The 25,956-nt window shown below is 40.6% G+C and overlaps 1 protein-coding gene and 1 pseudogene across 14 annotated transcripts in view; one reads left to right on the top strand and one right to left on the bottom strand.

Moving 5' to 3' along the window:
- Nucleotides 1–25,956, bottom strand: part of TRPM3 (transient receptor potential cation channel subfamily M member 3) — a 514,000-nt gene that overhangs the window by 192,128 nt on the left and 295,916 nt on the right. For 8 of the 14 annotated variants that reach the window (XM_059072700.2, XM_067039572.1, XM_067039568.1 and 5 more), the window contains exon 7: nt 16,218–16,292. The exons of the other annotated variants lie outside the window; for them this stretch is intronic. In XM_059072700.2, the coding sequence (XP_058928683.1) occupies nt 16,218–16,292 (75 nt within the window). The remainder of the gene's footprint in view (nt 1–16,217; nt 16,293–25,956) is intronic. 14 annotated transcript variants of the gene reach the window in all.
- On the top strand, nt 17,714–18,068 carry LOC131761711 (transcription and mRNA export factor ENY2 pseudogene; annotated as a pseudogene).

Here is a 25,956-nt window from a genome sequence, read left to right on the forward strand (position 1 = left end):
TAGTTTTAGAATTAGGTTCTTGCTCCCCTTAATCTCTTCTATGGTCTGCAAATTGTGGGATGGATTTATGAAAATTAAATAAAGCTGGTAATCAGCTGTGTTTAACTGACAACACTCGATACTTTTCTTATTTATTAAGCTTAAGGTGCTTCTTATAATTAGGAAGATTCCCAGAACATGAATATTCAGGTACAACTGTAGAATATTACTGTATAGAAAGATAATATTTTAATATGCTTTTTTTTGGCAAAAAGAAACGTGATTGGAAATCTTTGAGCTACTAAGGAAGAGAGTGAGCCCAAGAAAATATCTAGGAATGACATAAGAAAAAAAAATGCATCTCATTTTAACTAGAATGTCTCTTCAGTCTTCAATGGAAGCAGATGTTTTAGATATTGCCTTCATGTTTTAGAGATAGCATACATTATCTATTCAAGACAACAGAACTATTACTGGAATGTGCCTGATCCCACTTGGAAATGGGTAATAAACCCATTCATTTTAGCAAATCCTGATGATGTATTCAATTAGTAAATGCCAATCCCAGTTCAAACCAATTATGTATATCCTTACTACATTTTTTTGGCCACTATAATTCTGCACCTAAATGGATGCTTAGAAAAGCATTTGGAAATATAAAATACTGCACAAATTATTAAGCAGTCAAAAGGAAACCACATGCAACAAGATGCTTCACTTTTAGACACTTTTGTTTCTCTAGTGGGGAAGAAATTCCTTCAAAGAGGGCTGGGGTCTTTCCCTGAGGCATAAATTTCTAACCCATTGGAGGACTAGGCAGGGGTAAAGATAATGCAAATTGCTTAAATGTCTTTTCCTATCATCACCAATCCCTATGGCAACTCCCTTGTCGATATTTAACTTAACAGACCCCACCCATACACAGTCTTTCCATATTTAAAGCTAGTGCCAATATTCCAGAATAAACATACATGTATATTTTATCTTGGCAGTTAAAATCTCAGTAAATTTGGCTGAAGATATGAGGTTGTCAAGACATTGAAGATATAGAGTTTGAATTCATGGAAACACCTCTCTGAGACAATGATAAAAGACCGAAAACAGATGGTGCATAGCATTTCTTACCCTGGGGACTAAGAATGTTAAATCTACTGAATTAATATGGCCAATCTCCTTTTTTTCTGTTTGTTTCCAATGTATTTTTTGTTGTTGTTGAACCAATCTATTTTTCACATTATCAATGCTGCAGGTATTTTCTTAGGAATTCAGTACTAGCCCCCATCAGAGGACTATAATTTTGGACACTGACTTCTTGCTTTGCTTTCCCATGTAGCGACTGAAGGCCAAAGGCCAGAACTGGGGGAGTGGATGAGTGGACTGAATGTAAAAATCTTGAAAGCCAACCAAAGAGGTCACTGTGGCATGTGTACTGGCAACTCCCATCATGTCCTCTATCCACACTCACCTATCAGAGAACTTAACTGTCTGCAGCACAGAAGGGCAGCCTTACTTGGCATCTTTCAAAGCTGATTGGAATGGAGGTAGATTCCAGACCTGCAGTGGGCCAGATCTGCCTTCCTGCAATTTGAATGGAGACCTTGAACCTGAGGTAACTGGGAGGGACTGGGAGGGCATGAGTATTTGGGGAGTAAAGCCTCTATTAGTGGTGGCTCTGATGGGACCATGTCAGGGTGAATAAACAAGCAAAGAAGTCTGTGTGCAGGAAGAAAAGAAGGGAACCGAGTGCATCACAGAGGAGAGATCACATGGCCTGAGTGAGAGGGAGGGAAAGAGTATGTGTGTTTGGGGGTGAGAGAGAGAGATGAGAGAGAGAGAGAGAATGGGAGAGAGAGAGGGAGGGAGAGAGAGAGGAGAGAGAGAGGGAGGGAGAGAGAGGAGAGAGAGAGGGAGAGAGAGAGAGAGAGAGATGGATTTATTGCCTGGATTATTAGTGACTTTTCAGTTCAAGATACAGTCACTTGGCTGTAGTTTGTACACAGTCCCCTATAGATCAAAGGTAGAAAATTTTTTTCTGTAAGGGGCTATATAGTAAATATTTTAGGCTTTGTAGGACAATGGGCAAAACAGAGGACATCATGCAGGTACTTATATAACAAGAGAGAAAACAAATTATACAGAATGTTTATGGACGAATTGCAAAACACAACTGAATACATTTTTTTTTGTACTACAGGTCTACTAATGAGAAAAATGGAATTTTCAGATGGATGCTGAAATTTGAATTTGATGTAGTTTTCGTATGTCACAAAACTATTCTTTTATTTTCAAACATTTAAAAATGAAAAAAAAAAAACATTCTTAGCCCATGAGCCATATGAAAACAGGGTGGGCCATAGTTTGCAAACCTTCCTCTAAACACATTTCTCTTTATCAAAAATACTGCTTTATATATTTTGAGTGAGTTTCTCTTTATTGCCACCAAACATTCCCCTCCCCAGCCTCACCTCTGCTGACTCTAAGTAAGTCTTTGCCTGTCCTTAAAAACGTGGAAAGTCCTCAGATGCTCTTTTCTCAGCCTGAGGACCCTCGCAGGGAGACAGTAGTTGAAGGCTCTTTGTAAGAGAAAAATGGAGAATAGCAGAGATTTTTTTCTTCTGAGGTAGGGCTTTTCTTTTTTTAAATTTATTTTATTTGTTTTATTTTTGGCTGCACTGGGTCTTTGTTGCTGCGGGTGGGCTTTTCTCTAGTTGAGGTGAGCGGGGGCTACTCTTCGTTGCAGTGCACGGGCTTCTCATTGTGGTGGCTTCTCTTGTTGTGGAGCACGGGCTCTAGGTATGCAGGTCAGTAGTTGTGGCTCACGGGCTCTAGAGCACAGGCTCAGTAGTTGTGGTGCACGGGCTTAGTTGCTCCGCAGCATGTAGGATCTTCCCAGACCAGGGGTCGAACCCGTGTCCCCTGCATTGGCAGGCAGATTCTTAACCACTGAGCCACCAGGGAAGCCCTGAGGTAGGGCTTTAAGAGGCAATATTCAGTTCTAAACTGGGTATAAGCCTAACATCTACACAGTGTCAGGCAGGTCTTCATTTTGGAGCTTAACTGATGCTCATGTGGGAAACCTGGTTACCAGTCATGGTGAGCTGCTCTGCTTCTCTCAAAGAGAAGAGGACTCACTCATGTGGTCGATCAAGGAACTTCACTCAGACAGCAGAAGGGATTCAGATGGTCTTCAGAGAGCTCTAAGCCCAAGAGCAGAGAGAGCAATCCGTCCTCTCTGAATACCCTTGGCTCCTGGAGAGTGGCACCCTCTTCTATAAGCCAGCCAGGCTGGAACATTTGCTTGCTCCCTCCCTGGCAATGTGGGCCCCAAGACTGGGGTTTTGCTTTGATTTCAGTGGACTTTTCTGGAAGCACTTCTTCATGCAACACCATGACCATCTCTGCCCTATACTCTGGAAGTCTGGACCTGTCTCACTCAGATGATGACTCTTTTCTTTAGATCATGGGCTGCCTGGCTGGAACTGGGCTGAACCTGTCCTGTCCTGATCTCTGAGTGATTCCCAGTTCCATGACTGCCTCTACCTTCACTTGTCTGTTGCTTCCTGTTGACCCCCACTTTCTAACTCAGCATGGGTCACTCTAGTCTATTTTACCTCCTTGCTACTGTAAACTTTGACAGCATGTCTAGACATTGTACTACTAACATGGTAGCTGGAACTATGCACATCCTAGAAAGGTGTAAATACATCTTGATATGACTTGATAAACCAACAATATATTTTAGAATTCTACACAGTTTCTGATACACCAAGTTGGCACACAATTCATAGCACTGTTTTGAGTAATGAGTTATTTGTCAAGTACTTCAAACAGAGTCTGGCACTTACTGAGAACTACATGGTTAAACAAATATAAAGATTCTTATATATATTTATTAGCTTTGTAAAAGGTTTCTATTTTAACTGTATAAATGATTCATGACAACAAATGTATTTTATGGATTTAAACCAAAAATATGCTCCGACAAATAAATAATTTGAAACACACTTTTCCAAAGTTTGAATATTCTCTCATGCAGACCAGTAACATGCTTAGGAAGGCAAATTCCTTTATCTCCTATCCAAAACACTAAAACTATCTGCTTTGGGGTAGGTGATCTTTTTGTCACTCCTCAGATGTCTTCTACCAAGGGGCCTCTCTCCTCAGTGCTTCAATCAGCTTAAGTATTTTGAATTCTGTGGGTTGGACAAAGATGTAAATGCCAAATAACAAAACTCATAAGCCGACTCCAAGTATACTACATGCTAGTAAACAAACTTAGCTTTTGACTTAATCAATGGAAAACAGTTATTCCCTCATGGCCAGACAGCTCTGATTAAAATGTTCTGCCATTAATGTCCATATGTTTCCAGGATATCCAAGCAACATTCCACGTGAATCGTTTCAAAAGAAAGGGAACGGCCAATTGCATGGGCTGTAAGGCAAGTATTACTCTCATAAAAGGAAAAGAGCTAGCGTTTTTTTTCTTTGGGGCCATTGTTTGCAGGCTGAATGTTTTAATGTAATTGATCTAAGTCTACAAGAAAACTCGCCCAAACAAAGCTACAGTCTTCTTAGTTTCTGCTCTGTTCAAAACCCACATCAAAAGGCATCCTTGCCTTCTCAAATGTAAGGTAATCAAAGTGATTCTAACTCATTTTACTTTATAATTCCTTGCCCACACTCCCCTATAAATGTGCCAGGATCTAGGTCCACAGCTCGTTCAAGATCCTTTGGCTTCTTGGCAGAATTAGTAAGCAGCAGAGCAGCCAGGGGAATTATGATTTGGAAAGACCTAGCCCACAGTGCAGGGCATGGCTGGGTAGGAGAGGTAAATGGTAAGAGACAGGGAAATGTTGCTGGTAATGGCAAAATTGTATATTAATTTGTCCTTCCAAAATAATTTTGTTTTTAAAAAATCTCTGCATCATTTGAAGGAGACTGAAATTACTTCTCCCTGCACCAAATGTGAAAAGTTCTATTCTCTCTTTAAGGCATGTTCTTTTTGACTTACTCTTTCTGGAGAACTTATATGCATCCTGCAGTTCCCAGGCTCAAAGACAAGTCTTCCTTAGGCCCCTCCCTTTCACCGCCACCAGGCAGAATTAACTATTCTCACTTTTGTGTTCTTATAGCATTTACTTTTCTTAAAAGCCCATGCCAATGAATATACTTTATAAATTTGTCAATCAACTACTATGATATCAAGTAAAAAATTCTCATAGTACCTTACATATCTCTTGAAGTTTTCTCTCATTAAATTACATGTTTGGACGTCTCTTTTCTCTGTAGGTAGGTTTACCTTTGTATCCCTGGCATATCATAGAGTGTTCTACATGTAGTAGTTGTTCACTAAAATCTGGGCTACAGAAGGAAGGCAGGATACTGAATCACCTCAAGTATATCCTGATTGCTCATGGGTTATATGACAATGTAATTATTTCTATAGAAATTTTCAAATGTTTTATGACATAAGCAATTTTCCCTTAATCAACTGACCTGAGATCCAGGACACTTAGATCTGATTTAAGTTCTCCTGAAACCAAGAATGATGCCAAATGCCCAGTCTCTGCACTCACTGGTTTTCCTGTGGACTACTGAGATTGCTTCCTAACTGATTTCTCTGCCTCTACAACAATTATCACATAACTGCCAGTTATCAACTGTAAATAGTCTCCTCTGTAACAATATTTAGTGGGTTCCCATTGCTTATAGATAAAAGCCCAAATAATTTTACATGACAGACAAGGTTCCCCATATTCTGGACCCAACCTTTATTCACAGCCTCATCTCTCTCTCCAGAACTTTCTGTTCATTCTGATTCTAGTCTCATCCAGACTATCTTCCTTATCCTCCATCTAGGACTATTTTTAAATTTCCCTTTAGCCATCCTAATTTTCAGAGAGGAGTATCTTTCCCTACTGTTGGTTTCATGAGGAGGAACTTTTCCTAAGCAGATCCTTGGGTTTTCTATGCTGTTACTCCTTGGTAGATTTGAGAAGAATAACTGGATTTGCCCACTCAGTCTCGCTCTTCTTTCTCTTGGCATCTTCCTGCCTGCAGGAAGCCTGACATCTCCCAACTCCTCCAGGGCCCTGTCCCTGCAGGTGTATGCGGTGGGGTGGGGAATGAAGGCTTACTGTGGAATTCTGCCTAATTCTGGGGAGTCAATAATCCCACTTGGTCAACAGTTTAAAGCCATGTCTGCTATCTTGTCCCCTAACTAAAAATGATATTCTGAGTTCCATCAACTACTTCTTTTATTTCTCAAAGTGTTTAGAACTTGGATGAGGAAAAGAGGTGCTAACCCTAACTCAATCTGCAAAGTCCAGTTCAAATGTTACTAATTCCTGAGGCCCTTCCTAACTCCCTCAGGCAGTATTAATTATTCATTCCTTTGTAGTCCCATTATTTGTTTATTTATTTTTCTACATATCCTTTGGCAGTTTTTAAATTCTGCCTTGCTTTAATGAAAGTTTCATCCACTACATTGTAAGCTCTTCGGGACAGAAACACCCACACCCCTCTTAGACAACATTCTGGTTTCCATAGTGCCTCATACTTAGAAGGTAGTTCAAATAAATGCTTGTGAAGTAAAATTACAAGGTACAATGCCTAGCGTCTATACCTTGGGACTAGCACAGCTGAAATGACATGAATAGATGGGTTGTTATAAGGGGACTAAGTATGATACCTCAATACTACTGATGCAAACTGCTGAAAGTGGAGATGACAGCCATTTAAGTGGTCCCTGGTGTCCTTTTACAGGCCTTCACTACTGGCCTTAGTGGTGGTCAGAGACCAAGAAAAGAACACGCTGAGGGACCTGGGTGGGTGCTCACACATTGCCTTGTCCATCTGGATTAAGTCTGCAAGAGTCCAGATTCTTAGGAACTTGAATAGCCAATTTCAGTTCAGCTGTCTTGTACTTTTAAATTGAAGCCTTATTATTTCTCAGAATTGGACCCAGCTGCAGTGACAACGTGTCCTGGCCACTGGGGAGAAAGACGTGAACAAAGGTTTACACTCTTCCCCTTGCTGGAAGGATGTCCGTGAAAGCTATTATTTCCTCCAGTTGAAATAAATAGGGAACTGTATGACTGAAGTACAGACCTAATTCTGTTCTCTCTGAGGTGATGGATACGTTTTAGCAGCTAACTTGCTGTAGGCCAGGAGTGACCTTCATTCACCACAAAGGTTATTAAAGTTATTAAAATATCTGACTGCCATTATCATGTATGAGACAAAGGAAGGGTACTGATTATTTGGGATTGAGTAATGGTATTTAATCCAATTTCTGACCAGCAGTTGGGAAAAGTGATACATTTTTATTTGATTATCTGGCATCTTTTCCAAAAGATAATGTGTCCAATCTGATCAAACTTTCACTGTTACTAAATCCTCAGTGAGAAATATGGTGACAACGTCATGGGAAACCTTCTTTCCTCTGGTGTCAAGACACATCTAGCCCCTTGTCCTTCTTTTGTCCCTATATATAGAATTGAGTAACCTGGTTGGTGGTGACTAATGTCCATGTTTCTTGATTGGATAGGACTAGTCTACTAAAAGTCTCTCAGTGAGGAGGATTTAGCATCTTTTTTCGTTTTCCTCTATGGACCAGTGCCAGTCAGTGATATTAGTAAAACTGTTTCTGTAGACCCACATTTCTCCTCTGGTTGGCTGTCTGAGGGCTGAGGTAAGCAAGCAAACCCATTTGGCCCTCACAATAAGTCATTATCTTCAACTACTTCATCATTAATAAAAGTGATATTTTGATCTCCATCTGCCTAACTCTAGTGTTCAACTCTCGGTCAATCTGAATCTTGTCCTGTCAAGAGTGAGTTATAATTTACTGGACTTCCTCAAGCTCCAACACCGTGAATTACAATGCCGTCACTTCTATTTCTGGCATTCATTTTGCAGCAGCATCTAACAAACTTGAACCTCTGGTTCAAGTTTGTGAACGTGATCTTAGTTTTTAGATGCAAATATGGACTTTTCTGAAAGACAATTTTTTCTCAATGTCTTTATAGCTCCTTAAAAGAGCTATAAATTGCCACAGATTTTTTAAAAAGCTTATTAAAAATGGAACCCAAACAAGGGGGCTTATGAATTTCTGGGTTGCAGTGAATGACTTCATGTAGTGAAGTCCACTCAGCCAACTGACTGAAGGCAGTTTCTTATTCCTGTAGGGGAAGTAGTGGCTATGAAGCACCCACCAGGTGCTGGGCACTCAGCCAGGCGAGTTGCAGATGCTCACTTAATCTGCTCACCAACCCTATGATAGAGATATTATCATCCCCATTTTACAGTTAAATAAATTGAGGCACTGAGAGTAAATCACATGTCTGAACAGGGTTTCAGAGACCTATTAGGAAATTCAGAGCCTGCAGTCTGCACTCTACTGGCTTATCTCTCACTAGGGTGACCAGGTGATTTATCATACAAAAACCATGACATTCTTGCAAGTGAAGGGGTCATCATTAATAATTACTCTGGGATGACAAGGATCAATATAAACCAGAATTATTTAGTTTTGGACAAACCTGTACATATGATCACTCTAGGGTCTCAAACTCGTTTCTAGCAGAGTTTTTAAAATAGATGCCAATTCTGGATATGTAGAAAGGGGCCTGAGTTTGTTCACTGTTCCTTTGTTCACTTCCTCCTGGCTTAAAAAGGCTAAGACTCACTTGTTGCCCCTCGCTGATTCTTGAGATCCAGTTTCTAGCTCCATCTAAATAAATCACAGCTGTTTGTTATCAGAGACATTTCTTCCTCTAGCCACACAGAGGGATGAAGCTCGAGGGAAGGACTGGATCATTAAGCAAAGGAAAATAGCAACAACAATACAACAGCACCTGCATAAATCCTGTAGGGGGAAAAGATCAATTTAAAGTTTTTCTCATGTTCTAGCACATCCTTGATGGAGTTGGATATAAATGCCTTCTACTTTTCTCTCTTATAAATAAATGTCTCATTACATTCTATCGCTTAAGCACACTGGAGTGCTGTGATGAGGAATCAGAGACAGTCAAGGCCCAGGGGCATGGGGGTGGTTAACCTCATTACCCTACTCTGTTGAGTTGGTGTGAAACAGCCACTTGAGTTATTACTACTGCTGCCACCAAGAGTCATCTGACATCAATAATCAGTGCTAATACTATCATTCTAGTAAACGGCTTATCCTAATGTTACACAGAAGAGCGTGGCACTCTAAGGACTGCTCTTAAAATCCTGATTCTGATGCGCAAAGAACTAGTTTGTGCATTGAAAATTATCACAAGAAGAGGTGTGTGGAAATGCCCATTTCCAGTTCTCAGCTCTTCTTACCAGTGTGTGCTCTAGCAGGATGGCTCTCAAGCCTAGCATGCTCCAGAATCACCTGGAGGATCAGCTAAAATACATGCTGCTGGGCCCCACCCTCAGAGCTTCTGATCAGTAGGTCTAGAATGGGACTTGAGAATGTGCATTTCTAACAAGTTCCCAGATGATGCTATTGTTGCTGCTCCATGGACCACACTCTGAGAACCAATGCCCTAGCATAAAGCTGTAGGGAGTGGAGACTTTTAACCTGTGAAAAGAAGTGAAATCTAAGATCTACCCCCTGGAATAAATTAAGATGAAAGCCCATGGAGTAGGACTGAAATGTCCCTGTTATATTTCTAATAGTCTATTGACGTCTGACTAGGAGTCAGCAAACTTCTTCTGTAAAAGGCCAGATAGTAAATATCTTCAGCTCTGCGGGCTAGATGGTCTCTGCTGCAAGTTCTCAACTCTGCCACTGTAGCATGAAAGCAGCCAGAGACGGTGCATGAAAGATGGAGAATGGACATGGCTATATTCCAATAAAGCTTTATTTACAAAGACAAATAATGCACTGGATTTGGCCCACAGGCCATAATTGGCCAACCTTTGAGTCTAACTAATGTGATAAATATGATTCATATATTGCAACATCTATTAGTATGTTGAGCCCAAGTATGCCTATGATCAATGAGAAACCAACCAAGCTGGAAACCTGTGTCAGCCAAGCACTGACACCTGTTATAGCTGCACGTGATTGGTTGACTATTGCCCACACTGGAAGATATGCACTCTTCTTGCAATTCAACCCCTACAACTGTTTAAAAACCAATGGCTCACCACTTCATCCTAATTCAACAGGGGTGTCACTGCACTGCTGGAAATTACGTATATTTAATTTACTCTCTACTTGGTACTTTGCCTAAAAGTCAATAATATCTTCCTGTGTAGCAAGATCATTGATTGAGTTACCAGTTAATTCATATTTCATTTTAAATTTGTTTTTTCTTCTCCTTATTTCCAAAAGGGCCCACTGGGCTGTCTTTTCTCACAGGAGGTTTACGTTGGTGGTCTGAAGATAAGCTCTCATGATGGTTTTTGTTAAAGAACTAAGCTCGCTGATGCCCTGAAGAGGAGGAAGAGAAAGACAAATGTATTTGATGGGGAGAGGTGGAAGCGGACGAGATGCGGAGGAAATTACCCAACTCCTGGGACAGGCAGAAAAGACTCGCAACATCCCTGATGGTCAGTTCCCAGGTCTCTCCTTACTTGTCCTGTCAACAGCATTTGACACAGTTGGCCATTCCTTCCTCTTGGAAATATGTTCTTTGCTTGGCTTCCAGAGAGCATTCTCCTCTGGTTTCCCTCTCACTTCACTAGGGGCTCCTTCTTTATCTCCTTTGCTGGTCTCTCCTCTGACAGAAGGACTGTCTCGAAGCTCAGTTGTTGGTTCTCTCCTGTCCTGTCATCTCCTCACACACTACCTTGGTGATCTCATCCACTCACATGGTTTCATATACTGTCGACACAGACAACTTCCATATTTATAATTCGAGGCCAAATATCTCCGCTGAACTTCAGTCTCACATAACCGTGCCCCTCTCGATGTCTCCACATGTGCTCTGAGGCCTCTCATATCTGACGGGTCCAAAGCTAAGCTCCTGCCATTGTCTCACCCCTGCCATCCCCATCCCCACAGTCTTCTCCAGACTGGAAAATGGAAACTCCATTCTTCTACTGATCAGCCTCCAAAATCTGGAACCATACCCCATATCCAATTTGATGGTAAATCTTGCCTGGTCTACCTTCATATCATAGTTCAAATGTGACTACTTCTCCCCTCCTCAACTGCTACCACCCCTAGTCTCGTCACCATCAGCTTTTGCCTGGACTAGTGCCATTTTCTCTTGACTGGCATCTCTGTTTTCATTCCTGCTTCCAATTTGGATGACTCTCAACTCAGCAGGTACAGTGAGTCTATTGAAACATACAAGACCACTCATTCCTTTGCTCAAAACTCCACAAGCGCCCATCTCCCACAGAGTGAATGTGAAAGTCAGAGGTCTTCCTGTCCTCCCTGGCCCTGGCCCGTGTTTCCTCTTTGGCCTCCTCCCCACTCCTCTCCTACTCTTCCGTCCACACGGTCACACAGGCCTCCTGATGCTCCTCGAACATGCTGCCCACATTCCCACCTCAGAGCCTTTTTAATGTTGTTTCCTCTGCGGGAAATGGTCTCGTCCAAAACATCACACAACTTGCTCCCTCATTTCCTCCAAGTTTTTACTCAGATGTCCCCTTTTCAGGGAGTCCTCCTCCTACTCTACTGAAAATTGAAGCCCCTTCCCTGTACTTGCCTTTCTGCCTTCTTTGCTTTCTCTCTCCCCCCAGCATTGATCACTATGCAATACACTATGTATTTTACTTGCTTGTTCTCTGTCTCCTTCCACTCAAATGTAAGCTCCTTAAGGGTGGGATTAGCACAGGCATCTGGTCTGAGGGGGCTGCTGTGAAGTGCACTTTGGGGTGCTGAGTCGGGGCTGCAGAGCCCTGGGCATGGGGATGCCAGCTGCAGCAAAGATACCGCTGGCTTTACTCCGCCCGGCAGCACCAGAGCCTTCCACCATGGAGGGACCAAGCAGGCTTGGGCAGTTGTTTTTATCAGTGGTCACCTTGGCTGAGGGAGATTAAAAGGCTCTAATTCAGTTTTCCAGGTACACCATAAGCATGAGAGAGGTGGGTAGGGAGAGAGAGAGGAGAGGAAAGAGGGAGAGAGGTGGGGGAAGAGGAGAGGAAGGGGGGAGAGAGAGAGAGACAGAGAGAGAGGGTGGGAGAGACCTAATAGATAAAGATTGAATTTACCAAAACTAGATGGAAAGTGGGCTTGGAATTGGATTTATTTGAATTAAGGAAAATTGTTATTATGTGACATTTCCTACATACCTAAGTTTATGAACAATAATTCATACTCATAACAATGGTTCTTATTACTTGAATAATGGAAATAAATAAATCAATGGAACAAAACAAACCCTGCTCCACTCAAACCAAGAAAATAGGACAGAAAAATGGAAATACAAGGTGTAATGAACTTTCCACTTCTCCCCAAACTCCACCATGATTTCATAATAAATTCTGATGTGAACCAGAGTCAATATGCACTTCCTGTGTTCTCCCTTTGGGTGGACGAAATGCTGCTAATGAGGAAGGGTTCAGCTCAGATCTTTCTGATGACCAGGAAAGCTGACTCTTCAATCCTCATCCCTCTGTTTTAGCAAAGGTGCACCTGTTTTTCCACCCTGCCTCATTCCACCAGGAATTGCCCACAGAACCCCAGGTGGACCCAGAGACGGCAAGGCTCGTTAGCCAACAAGAACTGTTGATTCCTCTGCCTGGGATTTAGGACTTGAGTGTTTGCCTGCAGGGTTGCAGCATGTGGGACTCTGAGAGGCTTGTGAAATCTGGCCTCCTTGCAGAACAGGGACAGCCTGTTCAGTAAGGGTAAGAGTGCTTGTTGCTTCAGTGATGGATGCCAAAAAAAAAAAAAGCTGCATGCTTATTTGGCCAGTATTAGGGTATAACATCTCTATTTTTCTCCTATTTCTCAGGGCTTAATGATCTTAAGCTGAGGGTTCAAGTTAAAAGATTCTTATTCTGTTAAAACTTATGACAACTTTATTACTGACATCTCAGGAGCACTACTTCTAGTCATTTTCCTAGCCTACATGAAATATAGGCTTACATCCACTAGTTTAAATGGCTTGAAATGATCCAAACAGTATTTTCAAAGGATGGGCAAATTATTTTAAATCCTGGGAAGGGGCTTTGAAGGGCCCTATGACAATTGCCCTGGCCTGACCCATCTCCAGTGAATTAAAATCTCAGTCCGCTTTTTAAAAAGACCCCTAGAGAATGAGATACCTTATCGTCTCCAAATATATCCTACTGTAAAATTGTTGATTATGGCAGAAAAGTACTCAGTCAGCACAAGTTTTCCCATCTATTTTATGTTTGTCTAACTTTCTAAAGTTAGCTATGCATTTCTACTGAATGGTTGATCCTAATCTAGACTGAAAAGCAGCCATGGGCAATTATCACTTTAGATAAGTGCAGAAAAATCAATACTTATTTCTTTTTCTGTGTAAATGGAAATAATGAAGCCATGATAGCATTGGCTGCTACAAAAATGTGTATCCTAGACCCTCTAAATCCACAAGATAGAAATGATTTGACAACAAGCACAAGTCAACAGAAATGCAGTCAGATTTCCAGAATAAACGTTTTTATGCCCATGACAGTTGGAAGTATGCATGATGGTCTTTGCCTGTACACGTTCCTATTTATTTATCCTCCCTGAATCTATGTATTATTGTTTTATTATGTGTCCTTTCTATATAGCTTTTAGTTTCTAAACTCTTCTATTACATTTTTACATCAGGCTGGAAACGAGAGTTAAAAATAAGGCCAGAAAACCAAATATTGATGTTTACAATAAAAATTTATTGAGCACCTACCTACCTGCATGTGCCAGACACTGTGCTAGATTTGCACGATGACAAAAGTGAGTACGACTCAGGCTCTGCTCACATGGAGCTCACAGTCTGCAGGTGACGGCGAGGAGGTGTAGGCAGACAACCACTCTACCAAAGAGGCAATGCTACAACACAGGTTTATACAGAGTGCTGTGTGAACGGGGGTTATGTGGTGAATAGCTGAGCCTAAGAGGATCACGTGTGTGTGTGTGTGTGTGTGTGTGTGTGTGTGTGTGTGTGTGTGTGTGTGTGTGGTTTCTGACAGTATTTCAGAGAAAAGAAGATTTTCAAGCCGAGACTTAAGTGTGTAGGTTTTTGCCAATAAGTAGAGTTGGGAGAGGCTGGAATTTCAGCAAATGTCAAAATGGGACAAAAACACATTGAACAGGGTATGTCCTTTAGGAGAAACTGCAAGTAGCTTGGAATGGGTGGTACATAAGGTCCACAGGCATTAGGAAGGAGAGGAAAGCTAGAAAAACAACAAATGAGAAGATATGGAAGGTCTTCCAGTTAGTGACACAAGGAAGAGACTGAGTCCCACTAAGAAAGTTGCCATCAGAAGAACCTATCAGTTCTGACCAGCAACAGTGAATGTTGCTGACTTTGAGACCAAAATGCCAGTCAAACATTTGCAACCCAAATCTTTCTAATCTGAAAGGAGATCTCAGCATTCTTCCCTACGTGTAAAAGAACCTAAGAGTCTTATCAGAATGGTGGACAGTTACCTGTTTCAGACTCATTTGTTTACAGGAACTGTCCCAGTCCCTGAACAGAGAGTTCCAATGTGGAATGGGGTTCCTTCCTAAAAAAGAGAGAGCTCCTAGCTTGAATTGGAAAATAAGTCAGATAAACAAGACAGGCAAATACCAAGAAACAGGTTTCACTAAAATTTGTTCTACTCTTTCAATATTATTCTTTTGACTCCATTATTTTCTTGATTGACAAGGTGACTTTTCATTAACAAGCATGGCAAACAGTTCAGTGTCACAGCCAACTTCTGTCAAGACATTTTATAAAATGAAGAGAGGGCAGATGTTTAAACTGTAACTGTCTTCTTCACACAACCTATCCTTTGAAGGGAAAATTCTTTAAAAGGCAGAGAAAACTTCAAACAACACATTCAGTTGAGAGCATCTGGAAAATGGCAAGTTATCACAGTCCAAAGTTAACTGATCATGAACTTGGTATTTGTATTTTGGATGGTCTTCTACTTGATTGGTTGATTCTACCAGTAGTAAAACGTCTGAATGATTAGGCTGAACATGTTACAGCATCCAAGTAAGACAATGAGATGTTCTTGATATACATGTAACCTGCCCAGAGGAAGTTTAACATCCTTTTCAGGTCACGTGATTTGAATCCAGGGCTGTCAGTCTCTGAGAATATAAATTCACTGTTTCTTACTTCCAGGGCTCCCTGGATGAAGCTCTGCTATGACCTTTAACTTACAGAGTTGTTATTTATCTCATGGAACAGTTATGAGCTCAATGATGGAAAACTTCATGTCATGGTTACCCCAATGCATTGGATGATGGTGCAATGATCAAAAAGATGCCAGTGATGACAATTGAACGTCCCTTTGCCTTCCCAGCCTCCTTCATATATTCTCAGGCATAGGATGACAAAGGGAAGTCCACGAGTCACATGAAGGAAGACTGTAGCCATGGGCACACGATCAGGAACTCCTCTGTTTGTCTTCACCCCTACCGCCCATGCCACCACCCTGTCCTACTTCCTCCTCATCTTGTTCCTGTGAATTCCTCTACCATCTTGCCACTAACCACTGTCCTCCACCCAAAGTTCTGCTGATGATTATTCCCAGCTGAACCAATATTCAACCTATGTCTGACACAGAGTTTGTGCTCAAATAGTTGTTGAATGAAATAATGACCCCCAAACCCTCCAAGGTAACAAAATTTTAGCGGAGTGTCTGTTTGAAAGAAATAATGCTTCCTTATGTGGGGTGAAAAGAGCAAGAGTTTTGGAATCTTATCAGCCTAGGTTTGTACCTGTCTGTACCACTAACTGGATATAAAACAAGGGCTTAACTACTCTGAGATGCCATTTCATCTACTATGAAGAAGGAAGATAATAATTCCTACTTTGAAGGGTTTTTGTGACTATTGAAAGAGACAGTATATATGAAAATGCTAGCACAATGCCTGGAATATACTTGGACCTCAATAAACACTCATTTCTCTCTTCTCTGTCTTATGTGGTATTATTACGATGATAAATAATCGGGAGTAATTAATCTCTGGTGTGGTTGGATGTCTTAGAAGAGATAAACAGCAGTCACAGGGAGGGACAGTGTTAGGAATTTATAAAGGAAATGATTATTTCTATGGTTAATTTTCTTGGTTGGGGTTTAAGAGGAAATTCATGTTGTCAATTAATTATACTTACCAATTGGGTCTAATTGGCAACTACCCCAAAATGAATAAAACAAGCGGGAATCAAGAGAGAAAAACGGCAGGCATCCTGTCAAAAAATAAAATCTTTGAAATTTCTACAACCCAATGGTTGGATTCACATTTTATTAAAGCAGACCAATCTCCCAATTTATAAATTTACACATGTGATGGCAACCCAATTGCATATTCAGACCTATGCAAAGCATCAAACAGCACTCTGTACCAGCTATGCCTTGTCTCATTGCTCCCTCAGATAAACGGGTCGTTAAAATCAACATTCCCTTTGTTGGAGGACATAGCCTTCATTATTCTGTTTCAGCCTAGATAACTGTTGTAGCGGTTAAAGGGTTAAATGAGTTAATCCATGTTAAGTGCTTGTAACAATGCTTGGCACTTAGTAAATCATCAAGAAATGTTTGTTTTTGTTATACTAATTATAACAATAATTATGTCTTCCAAGGCTGAATAAATACTGGATTCCTCCCTCCCTCCCTTTAAAAACATTTTTTTTCCTGATTTCTAGAGATAAATGTCTTATTCTCAGGTAATTAGCTACTTCTGACCTAAAAGAAGTACTTTTTCAGAGGCTAATGTACTTAACTTTTCTTTTTAAAAGGGAATTGAAACCAATGCCAATGTGTCACTCAACATAGCTCATGTTATTTACTGAAGAGATCTCCACATTTCCCTCTCTTCTCTCATGGGCCAAGAAAATGACCAATTAGATAGATAGATAGATAGAACCATATATATCTATATCTATCTGTCACATATTATCTCTATCATATACCTCTATCTATCTATCTATCTACCTACCTTTCTATCTATCTATCTTCCAAAAAAAAGTCGTCACAAACATTTCATTATAATAGGTTTCCTACCAATGCTGGCTATTCTATCCCAAACTGGGAGAGAAATTTCATGTTAAATAATGTCTCTGGAGTTGTTAACTTATTAACAAAGCTAGTTTTAGGCTAGATGACTCAGGCAGGATCTCATTTCAAATCCAGGCCTCAGGAGAATCTGCCTCTGCCCCTTTTTGCTCCTTCCCTAAAATAGCATTTACAGAGGGGCCCAGATCCTTGAGTTAGGTCTTCTAGCCCTAGTGTCCTAGGATCAAGCCAGACTTCTAGAGCAGCCACAGCTTGGGGTGGTAGTTGTTGGTTGTTGGCTGGGCAGGGGGTAGCTGGTTGGTGAGAGGCATAGTAGGGTCTCACCCCATTTTTCATAAAACATCACTTGGTAATTCCTCAGTGACCATAACTTGACAGGGCTGCCTTTTCATAAGAATGTACTCATTGGGGAAAACACAAACCAATATCACTTGAAGCACAAAATAAAAGGGTTGTTTCCTCTGGATTATCAATAGTTTGCAAAATAACAAGCCAGGGAGGGTCTAGGTCCAGGCAGCTGAAGAGTGTGGTAGGTAACGGTCGTCAGCGCAAGGGTCATTTCGTCCCTGGGAAGGGACGTTCCTTGTCCTCAGTGATGGTGGTTAGCAAGATGAACAAAGATGTGCAGATGAGAGCAGCAATTAACCAAAAGTTGATAGAAACTGGAGAAAGAGAATGCCTCAAAGAGTGGTTGAGAGCTAAATTAACTGAATGTGGCTGGAAGGATCAGTTGAAGGCATACTGTAAAGAGGTAATTAAAGGAAAAGGACTAGAACACATTACTGTTGATGACTTGGTGGCTGAAATCACACCAAAAGGCAGAGCCCTGGTACCTGACAGTGTAAAGAAGGAGCTCCTACAAAGAATAAGAACATTCCTTGCTCAGCATGCCAGCCTTTAAGATTGAATTAGATTGTGTTGTTTTGTGGTTTTATTTCTGAAAGTAAAACTTACCAGACTTCCCCGGTGGCACAGTGGTTGGGAATCCGCCTGCCAATGCAGGGGACACGGGTTCGATCCCTGGTCAGGGAAGATCCTGCATGTCACGGAGCAGCTAGGCCCATGCGCCATAACTGCTGAGCCTGCGTGCCTAGAGCCCGTGCTCCGCAGCGGGAGAGGCCACCGCAATGAGAAGCCCGCACACCACAATGAAGTGTAGCCCCCACTTGCCACAACTAGAGAAAGCCTGTGCACAGCAACGAAGACTCAATACAGTTGGGGTTGGTGGGGGGACTTGCCATAAATTAGGAATCGATTTCCCAAAATAAAATCCTTTTTTGTATGATGGTATACAGTTTTCAGTAATGATGCATACAATTGTATTGATTTTTTTCCCTAAATGTGTTATTTTAATAAATATCTCATGAATTAAAAAAATAATAATAACAAGCCAAGAATAACTACTGTACGTTTTCCAGAAAGTTACTAATTAGCACCTTCCTGAGAACATAAATTCAGCTTGGGAGCACACACCTCCCCAGGCCACTCCACCAATTTGTGCAACAATTAGACAGCTTGTTAAATATTACGAGCAAAACCTCAAAGAGCTGATGACACAAACCCTTCTGGAAATGTACCACAAAAGCACTTGTTTAAGGAACCAAGCACAAAATTGGCTTAGCTGCGTCTTTCCTGCAGACTGAACAGCACGCTGGTATTTTTAGTTTCTTTCTTTCCCCCCACAGTTACCAAGTCCTAATGAACAAAACTTAAATGACATTTTAGTGCAGATCAACCAGATTTTTGCCGATTTTTTGCACCGCTAAAAATGGAAATGTCTGAACATCCAGTGTCTGTTGACTGTGATTCCAATTCTCTTCATACTTCCTTGCTTACCCTTCAAGATGCAGTGGAGAAAATAGTCTCAAGGGGAAAACCTGGAGAATAAAGGGCTAAGGGTTTCGCATCAAATACGTTGATATCCTAAGTGCCCTGCTTTTATTCCTTGCTCAGGTGCCTGGAGAACCTTTTCTTATTTGAGTTCCCCTGGTGCTTTGTTAAATAGAATAAGAGAAGTACCTCCCAAACTAAGGTAATGACAATGCTGAGCAAAGAGTAGCAGTTAGGAGTTTGGAGTCATGAGTTCAGGTGAAAGCTGTGCCAGTTAATTCACTATATGAATTTAGGTAGGACACTTGATTGACTTTTTCCAAGCAGGCTTTCCTATCTGGAAAATGAAGGCAATGAACTAGGTGAAATATATATATATATATATATATATAAAACCAATGATAATATATAGTTATAGATATATAGAATCCCATGAGTATGAATAGCTCTGCTTCTGCCCCATCTATATATCTATATCTATGTATACACAATAATGTTCCATTTATCGTATTACACTATACTCTACCTTTACATCATTCTATTAAGGAGGGTCAATAAAAGGGAAACAATGAAACATCTATATCTTATGATTTTGATGATCACGTTTCCTAAAAAACAAACTAAGCCTAGTTCACATGAAGATCTTATTTATATTTGCAGCTGAAATTTTGCTTATGAAGATAGGAAAAAGAGTTTAATGAAAGTAAAATAAATGTAATTAGACCACATGCTGTGCACTACCTTTCTAAATGTTGAAAGCTTTCACCCACATGGCTTGCAATCCATTGCCCACATGCCATCTGTCAAAATCTTCCTGAGAATACCTTGACTACACTGCCCCCATGAACATTCCATCAAGAAATGCTTTCTGTCTGAATTCCTGCTGTATTTCGTATCATTCATGGGCATTTGACACTTGTTGCTGTTTAATGCAGCCCTTTGCATACTGAGAGCCCGTGGAGCACAACAGCTGAGGCATAGACGCAGGCAGACTTCTTGGTTCTGCCACTTTTTAGCAGTCTGACCTTGGGGGCTATTACTTGACCTCCTTTGTGCCTCAGTTTTCTTTTTGGCCAATGGGAATAATAATGGTACTCACTTCATAGGGTCGTTGTAAGGACTGAATCAGTTATTCCTTGTAAAGTTTTAGAATAGCACTCAATAGCTAGTTATTGTTAACTTATTTGTAAAACTCTAAGTTCTTCAAGTGCACAACTATGTCTTATTCATCTTGCCAGCTCTATAGTGCTTTGTATATTGTAGGCACACAAGCAAATACTGGTGGAGTAACAGTAGAACTATCAAGGGGAAAATAACAGAGGGAGCGATCACTACTTATTTTAGATGACAGATATTTTGAGTTCTCATTCTTGCCATATTTTGAAAAGCTGATGAACTTTATTTATTTTTTAAAACATTTTAAAATTTTTTTTGTGGCACGCGCGGCGGAGCACAGGCTCTGGACGCGCAGGCTCAGCGGCCATGGCTCACGGGCTCGGCCGCTCCGCGGCATGTGGGATCTTCCCAGACCGGGGCACGAACACGCATCCCCGCACCGGCAGGTGGACTCGCAACCGCTGCGCCACCAGGGAAGCCCCTGATGAACTTTTGACATGTATTTTGGCTCCACACAAAGCATCTTAAGAGTATAATGGAGTCAAGAATATAGTGGGAGGCATTTTTTCCAGTGTGAGCATCATAGACAATATTCAACATGAAATGGTTGTTGAATGAGCTGTGTGTGAGCCTACTCCATCACAGGGAGTAGGATCCAGGAAGAGCGGAGCTGGACTTTGGGGGTGCCCAAGAGCCTAATAAAAGGAAAATGAACAATTTAGCTCTACTGAATTGTGCTCATGGTAGAGGTATAGAAGTAGGGCATTTTCAGTAGCCCCATTATACTAGGCTATCTGGTTATGGCTAAGGATTGGGAATAAATTCAGGCTATTTTGTCATTTACCAACTCCAAACAGGGAAGATAATTTTGGCTCTGATTTCAGCCACTATCAAATATAAGATTCAAATCTGTTATGCTGTCTTATTCTTTTATACACATCCTTTATATGATTTGAGAATATTATTCTCCATGGCATGTCTTTAACCAGCCTCTTCCATTAGGTCTCCTGACTTGACTCTTTCCTTTTGTCTTAGATGAAGCAAAGAATTGCCAGCAGACTCAGTGAGCAAGAGAAATCAAGGTGTGTCAAACACAGTTGTGCTGGCTCCTTACCCACAGGTCAAGAATGATAAACATACACTTGCGGGAAGACAGTACTGAACATGGATAGGCTGACTACTTCAAAAAAGTTTTCTTCCTTCATCCATCCTTCCTCCTCTCTCCCTCTCTCCATCCCTCCTTTTCTCTCTCCCTCCCTCCTTCCTTTCCTTCCTTCCTTTTATAAAAGCTATATTTGGTCATTGTCAAAAAACAACACTGAGAGGTTTTTAAAAGGTTATTAGTGGAAAATGTCAGTTCTCATCTTACTTCCCTTACCTCAAGTCTCATTCTCTAGAAGCTATAGTTGTTCACCTGTGTCCTTTAAGATATTTTGTAAGCATATATACACACACACACACATAATTTTAAAAAACGTAAATGTGATCATAAACACACAGTTCTACTGTTGTACAATAGGTTTAACTTAAGAAAAGGACATAAAAACTACCATTGGGTATCTTTCCATAGGAGCCCAAACAGAGCTATTGCATTATTCATAATAACTTCACAGTCTTTCACTGTATGTCTACATATAATTTAATTAGTCACTTATTGGTGAATCTTTGAATTATTTCCATTTTTATTACTATAAACAATATGGCAATAAATATGCATAAAATAAAACCCTAGAAGTAAAATTACAGGGCCAAAAGGTATGTGCATTTAAAATTTAATAGGGGTGGCCAAATTATCTTCCAGATAAGGTTGCCCATATTTGCACACCCTCCAGTACAGATTTCCATACACACTTATTGACACCAGATATTTTTAAACTTGTTTTTTGTCAATTTGATAGGTTAAAAAATTTCATTGTTGTCTTAGCTTTCATTTCTTTAATTTGAGTGAAGTTGAGCATTTGTATTTTCTTCCCCAAGATTTTCCTGTTGATATACTTTGCCCATTTTCTTACAGGATTTTCCTTCAGGATTTGTAGATGTCCTTTGCTTATTATGTAAATGAGCTCTTTGTCATGGTTGCAAATATTTTCTTTGCTTTCCCAACTGTTTTTTGAATTTATTTATACTATTTTCTAATGGGGTTTCTAAACATTGAATCTATTTTCTACAGAAATTTAGTTTGTCTGAATGGAAAAGTCACAATACCTCTGAGTTTGGTACTATAAAAAGATGAGGGAAAAAGATATAGGCAAGGCAGAAACAAGGCCAAGAAACTGTTCTATTTAAAGTGCCAGCCTGTGGTTTCATTAAATCTGTACGGCAATAGATCCTCATAGGCTTTATTCACTTAAGATAGGAAAGAAATCCCAACTGCTTTTAGCTCTATCTTTTTGGTTTTATTGAGGAACACAAGCTAAAATCAAAAGAAAAACTAGCTAGGGTTGGATCAATAATACACATGTATCTCAGTCTCTAAAACAAGGTGACCCAGTTCACTATTTGTTAAGAGAAGTTCTACTAATTAATCTTTTTATAACTGTCAGTGTCAGGAAATACTCTTAATTATATATTTATAGGCATTCAGAAGGTTTCAAGAGCCTTTCAGCTGTATCTTGTCAAATTATTAGTTATCACTTAGGGTTTATAAAATGTAGGAATGTCAAACTGGATAACTGGTATAAGAGAGCTTTAAATCCCTCACAAATGCATCTGCTTTCCAGGTCTCCTTAAACGTTTCCTCAACAGAGTTGGAGGATGCGCTGCTGCTTTTACTCCCTAAGATGGGTTTCTCGTCCTTTTTCCCCAACTGGGCCAAGGCCCAGTTACAACCTTTCCCCCTCAGGAAGGATTTGAGAGGCGAGCAATCTCCATTCTACTGCCTGTTACCAAGAGTACAGTCCTGTGTAGGTCACATGAGAACTATTTCCTAGGATTTATCTTTGAAAAATTAATATTAAGTACAATGTCACAGAAACACAGAACTGAATCTCTTCTATTTATCTTTAATATTTAGGCATTTAAAGGTTACAAATGGGGCTTCCCTGGTGGCGCAGTGGTTGGGAGTCCACCTGCCGATGCAGGGGATGCGGATTCGTGCCCCGGTCCGGGAAGATCCCATGTGCTGTGGAGCGGCTGGGCCCGTGAGCCACGGCCGCTGAGCCTGCGCGTCCAGAGCCTGTGCTCCACAACGGGAGAGGCCGCAGCAGTGAGAGGCCCGCGTACCGCAAAAAAAAAAAAAAAAAATTTAAATAAAAAAATAAAGGTTACAAATGATGTGCAAGAAAATATGTGACTATGGATCCATTATGGAATGTACACAAATTATGCATAGTACAGCCTATGCAATTACTCTGAGGCTAGGAGGATCTGCTTGAGTTAACCTAAAAAGTTAACTAAACCAGGATGGTCTAAAATAATGTATATAATTTTAGACAGCTAGTCTCAATCCCATTTCAAGGGGAAATTACAATTTCCAGAACCAGTGGAAGACGCTTCAACTACATATCACTAAGAAACACACACGTGAAGAGTGAAAGGGCATGATATGAAGCATATGCTACAGGAGTTATTTATGGACAAAGCTACTCAATGAACACACTAGAACATTTAGGTGTATCTTAATTATGAATGGCAGGTATTTTTTACCTCATGTGCCAACTCCAACCAATTCTTTTTTTTTTTTTTTTTTTTTTTTTTTTGTGGTACGCGGGCCTCTCACTGCTGTGGCCTCTCCCATTGCGGAGCACAGGCTCCGGACACGCAGGCTCAGCGGGCATGGCTCACGGGCCCAGCCGCTCCGTGGCATGTGGGATCTTCCCGGACCGGGGCACGAACCCGTGTCCCTTGCATCGGCAGGCGGATTCTCAACCACTGCGCCACCAGGGAAGCCCCAGACAATTCTTAATAACCATCTGTAACACTATGCTGGAAAGGTGTGGCAAAAAGTGCTGGCTGTACCCTAATATCTATTTTCCTCCTTCATAGTGATAGAATTTTAGCTGTATGCCCAGGATAAAGCTTACATTTTTGAATCCCCCTTTTTGCTAAGTGTGAATATGTGACCAAATATTGGCACATAGGATGTAAGCCAAAAATCCTGTATATGACTTCCTCATTGTGCCTTTAAGGGAACAGGTTATGACTTTTTCCTGATTCCTTCTGAGCAGAATGTAGATGTGACAGTGAGTTCCCGCAGACCGTGAAAACAGGGATGTGCAGAGCAAAAGAAAGAGGAAATCTGAGTCCTCAACATTGTGAGGCTACCACAAAAGCCCTGGACTCATGTTCAGAATAACACATGCATAAGGAATAAACTCCTGTCTCATTGAGGCATTCATTGTTTTGAGTCATTGTTACAGCAGCAGAACCTGTGTCTTAATGAATGCAAAATGGTCCTGAGCTGTATCAAGGCTCAGTGGGAAAAGTGTCATGCTAAGTCTGCAATGTCAATAGTGGGCAAGGGACCTGATGGTTCCATGCCAACTCTAACCTCTTACTCTATGGCTATCCAACTTACTCCAAAATGGAAAACTTTCCAAGGAAACTCTGATGTGACTCATACCTTAGACCTTCCCTTTGTCATATGCCTCCCTCTCTGTGCTATTGTTGACACTCAGGCTTGGTCTCTCTGTATTTGGTATAAATACAAAGAAATGAGACTTACTTAACAGTCATAATAAGAATAAAAATAAATAATTTATGTAGTATTTATGATATAAATTATTTATATATATAAATGACTACAATCCTTTAAAATAGCCTCCCAGGAAGCTACCTGCTTATTTCAATAATGCTGCTGTTGCTAAAATATTTTTGGAATTTTTTGGAAACTGTTAATTCACACATTTCTTATAATAATATGACTGGGTCAAAATCACTAAAATGTGTTTCATGCCAAATCAGCAACTCTTTATTGAGCACTTACTATGCATAACATTAACACTAGTTTTGGTGTCAGAGAGGTTGGTAAATAGTAAGGATTTAATAGTAAGGATGTCAATAGTATTCTTTAGATAATCTATGTCAAATTTCCAGGCTAAGTTGGCTTCATAATTTAACAAGAGAAAAATACTAATACATATAAGGGGTCTATTACAGTCCAGGGAAATGAGAGACATATACTAGAAATGAAATGTGAATTTTTAAAAAGCACTGCTTTATGGCATTTTACATCATGAATTTATTCATTCACTCAAGATTTATATTACTGCCCTGCTCCCTTATTTCCAACATAATTCTCAGTAATATATAGATTAAAAATTAGAGGTCTTTTTGTATTCAGTTTCAAACTCTTTATTCTCCTAGAACCTTGGTTTATTAAAATATTCCCTTGGCAATGAATTCTAGTTAGTAGGCTCTCCAGGGGCCTGCAGGTAAAGCAACCACATTTCTGGGCTTCTGTTTCTACCCCCAAATCAGCTAATAACTGTGGACTGTAGCATTTCTCTGAACATCAAGGACTCTTGACAGTAGAGCCCCCAGCATTGAGCACATTTCTGGAGTCACTGAGCCTGAAACATACAAAGCAGTGGTGCTAAGAGCGGGTGCTGCCGAAATGGAAATCCTGATTTACTTCTTGAGTCAGTTCTGCCTGTTAAGCAGGTCAGTGTGTCTCTTCAAATGAAAAACAGCTTCCTTACAGCCATTATGGCAGAAAGGTCAATTCAAGTCCATTTACAGTTTTCAAATAAGCTGAGAACTCTAACGCAGATGATGACTTTGGTCCTCACCCAGAAGAGAACTGATTCAGAGCAAATGAAGTTGGATATAAGGGAGAACTTCCCAACAGCAAGGTATGTTAGAATCTGAAGGACATGTTAGGGCTGACATCCAGCCTATGATGTGGATTGAGGACACTAAAGTCTTCATAGGTTGTTCAATATTTTAAATCTC

Source organism: Kogia breviceps, chromosome 8 (genome assembly GCF_026419965.1).
Source record: "Kogia breviceps isolate mKogBre1 chromosome 8, mKogBre1 haplotype 1, whole genome shotgun sequence".
NCBI classification, from domain to species: Eukaryota; Metazoa; Chordata; class Mammalia; order Artiodactyla; family Physeteridae; genus Kogia; species Kogia breviceps.